Source organism: Plectropomus leopardus, unplaced genomic scaffold (assembly GCF_008729295.1).
Source record: "Plectropomus leopardus isolate mb unplaced genomic scaffold, YSFRI_Pleo_2.0 unplaced_scaffold23638, whole genome shotgun sequence".
NCBI classification, from domain to species: domain Eukaryota; kingdom Metazoa; phylum Chordata; class Actinopteri; order Perciformes; family Serranidae; genus Plectropomus; species Plectropomus leopardus.
In genome coordinates this window covers 1-2,480 of record NW_024625645.1, presented here as the reverse complement: position 1 = coordinate 2,480, position 2,480 = coordinate 1, and the positions used below count along the sequence as shown (strand labels likewise).

Sequence of the window (2,480 nt, the reverse complement as noted above, 5' to 3'; positions counted from 1 at the left end):
TTTAACTTTTTTTCAATTTTTCTCATTGGTTTAAAATTTCACTTACTCAAGTAATTTACTTAAAACGAGCAAAGTGACTTTTTTGGCGTCAGTGCTTCGTTTTGAGTGATGTTTTTGAAACGAGCGACTTTGCTTCGAGTGTTCAGGTTTGGTGGTTTAGTGCATCTGTTTGGGTTTGAGTGGTGTTCAAAGACGTCCGTTTCCTTTCTGTCTGACTGAACCATCCTTCCTCTCCACGCATTCAGATGACGTGACTCCACGGAGCGTCCCCTCTGGCAGTACGTCCTCCATCCTCTCTACAACACTTTTGTTTTCTGTGAAACAGTCCAGCTGTTTCACTTTGTTGTTGTGATGTATAATTTCTTCTCCTTTCCACTCATAACTGTTTTTTCCATCTCGGCTTAATTCTGATCAAACTCTCTGAATCTATTTAGTCGAGTGTTCGTAATTCATCAATCAGTCTGTGATGTCTTTATTTTTCATAGTTGGACCTTCTGCCCTGTTTTTGATGAAATCTTTTTGTCTGTTTTGTGTCGTTCCAGTTGACGACAGTCTCGGTTTCCTGCCGACGTTCGGCCCGTGTTTCGTCAATCTGTACGGCAGCCTAAGAGAGTTCACCGCCTTCAGCGATCCGCACGAAGCGCTCAACCTCGGAAAAGTAACATTGAGTTTCACTTCCAAACACAATCGGTCATCACCTTAAAGTAACGGCAGAAAATAATGTAATAAAGCCATTTAGAACTGGATTTTGAGCTGCAAGCATTGTTGGGATAAAATGCTTGACATCTGCATGTTTTTATTTTTTGTATTTTAAGTAACTTCCATATTCAGATTTATATGTACCAATATATCACCCAAAGACACATTTTACTATTAAAAAGGCAAATCCTCACCACTGAGAAGCTTTAACAAATTTATGTTTGGCTTCTTTGCTTTAAAAAACGACTTTAATTTATCAATTGTCAAAATAATTCCAGCTGCTGATGATAAGATCTTCAAAACCTCAGAGAGTAGAGGCAGTTAGTGGTTTTTCAGTATTTACACTTATTTTTTGGTAATTATTAATGTTTTGAAGCGATTGTGGTAATAATACTGTGGCCCTGGGGCTCAAAAAACTGTAACATTTCAGAAAACACTATAACATTTCCCAAAACTTAACATTTTCCAAAAACAAAACAGTCCCTAAAAAACAAAATAACAAAAAGTTTTCAGAAAACAAACAATTCCAAAACACCACAACATATCCCAAAAGTGTTTTGGTAAACGTTTAAGTGTTTTCTGAAATGTTAAAGTGTTTTTAGAAAAAGTGTTTTGAGCCTCAGGGCCACCATCCAAAAACGCTTTGCCATTTCAGTCAATTTTGCACCTTTAAATCTAAATGTCTTCTCTTCTGTCTGTCAGGGGGAGGGAGTTGCTTACAGAGGTCGAGTTTTACTGGAACTAACCACAAAACTGGCGGACAAGCCGGAGCAGAAAACCGAAGACATCCCGTCAGATGACCTGCTGGTGGTGGAGGTGACAGAAAAAGACAAATATAAACGCTCAAATACCACGAAGAAATGTATCATCCAACTTTCTCTCTCCGTTTTTGTCTCCGTCCAACAGAAATTTCTCAGGAAGAGGAAGTTCTCGCTCTTCGTAGCGTTTTACTCGGCCTCGCTCCTCCAGGACGTAGACGACGCCATCCAGTTCGAGGTCAGCATCGGTAACTACGGCAACAAGTTCGACTACACCTGCCTCCCTCTGGCCTCCACCACCCAGTTCAGCCGGGCGGTGTTTGACGGTAGGTCGGGGTGTAAATGGTACCGAGTAGTCCAGGTGAAATCAGTCGCTTCATCAAAATGTGCTGTTTTATGTGTGTGTGTGTGTGTGTGTGTGTGTGTGTGTGTTTGTTTGTTTTGCAGGTTGCCACTACTACTACCTCCCCTGGGGAAACGTGAAGCCGGTGGTGGTTCTGTCCTCAGAGTGGGAGGATGTCAAACCGAGGATCGAGGCTCTCAACATGCTGCTGGCCGTCATCGAGAGACTGGTGGGTGCTGCTGCGTCCGTCTGTGTGCTAAAAGACATATTTCAGATTTAATCCCGAAAAATGAGAAAATGTTTACAGTGTCTGTGTAGAACAGGAATGCTCAACTTTTCAAGGATTTTAGGACGTTTCCAGGATTTTGGTATTTTTCTTGGATTTTTGGACATTTCTAGTTTTTTAGGATGTTGATGAATGAAGATGAAGATTTTAGGACATTTCTAGGATTTTGGGCAATTTCAAGGATTTGAGCATGTTTCTAGAATTTAAGGAAATTTCTAGGATTTTAGGACATTTTTAGATTTTTTAAGACGTTTCTAGGATTTCGGGATATTTCTCAGATTTTTAGGACATTTCTAGGACTTAAGCACTTTTAGGACATTTTTAGCACTTTAGGACATTTCTAAGATTTTTAGGACATGTCTTTAATTTTTAGGACATTTGTAGGATTTTAGGA

At 40.0% G+C, this 2,480-nt stretch overlaps 1 protein-coding gene across 1 annotated transcript; it reads left to right on the top strand.

Annotated features, from left to right (window-relative positions):
* Positions 1 to 245: 245 nt before the first annotated feature.
* On the top strand, positions 246 to 2,029 carry LOC121966231 (dysferlin-like; the record flags this gene model as incomplete). The annotated part of the gene is made up of 5 exons (XM_042516338.1): positions 246 to 278; positions 543 to 658; positions 1,402 to 1,515; positions 1,606 to 1,783; positions 1,905 to 2,029. Coding segments are annotated over 5 exons (566 nt in total), but the record flags the coding sequence as incomplete, so codon positions are not given.
* Between the last annotated feature and the right edge of the window lie 451 nt (positions 2,030 to 2,480).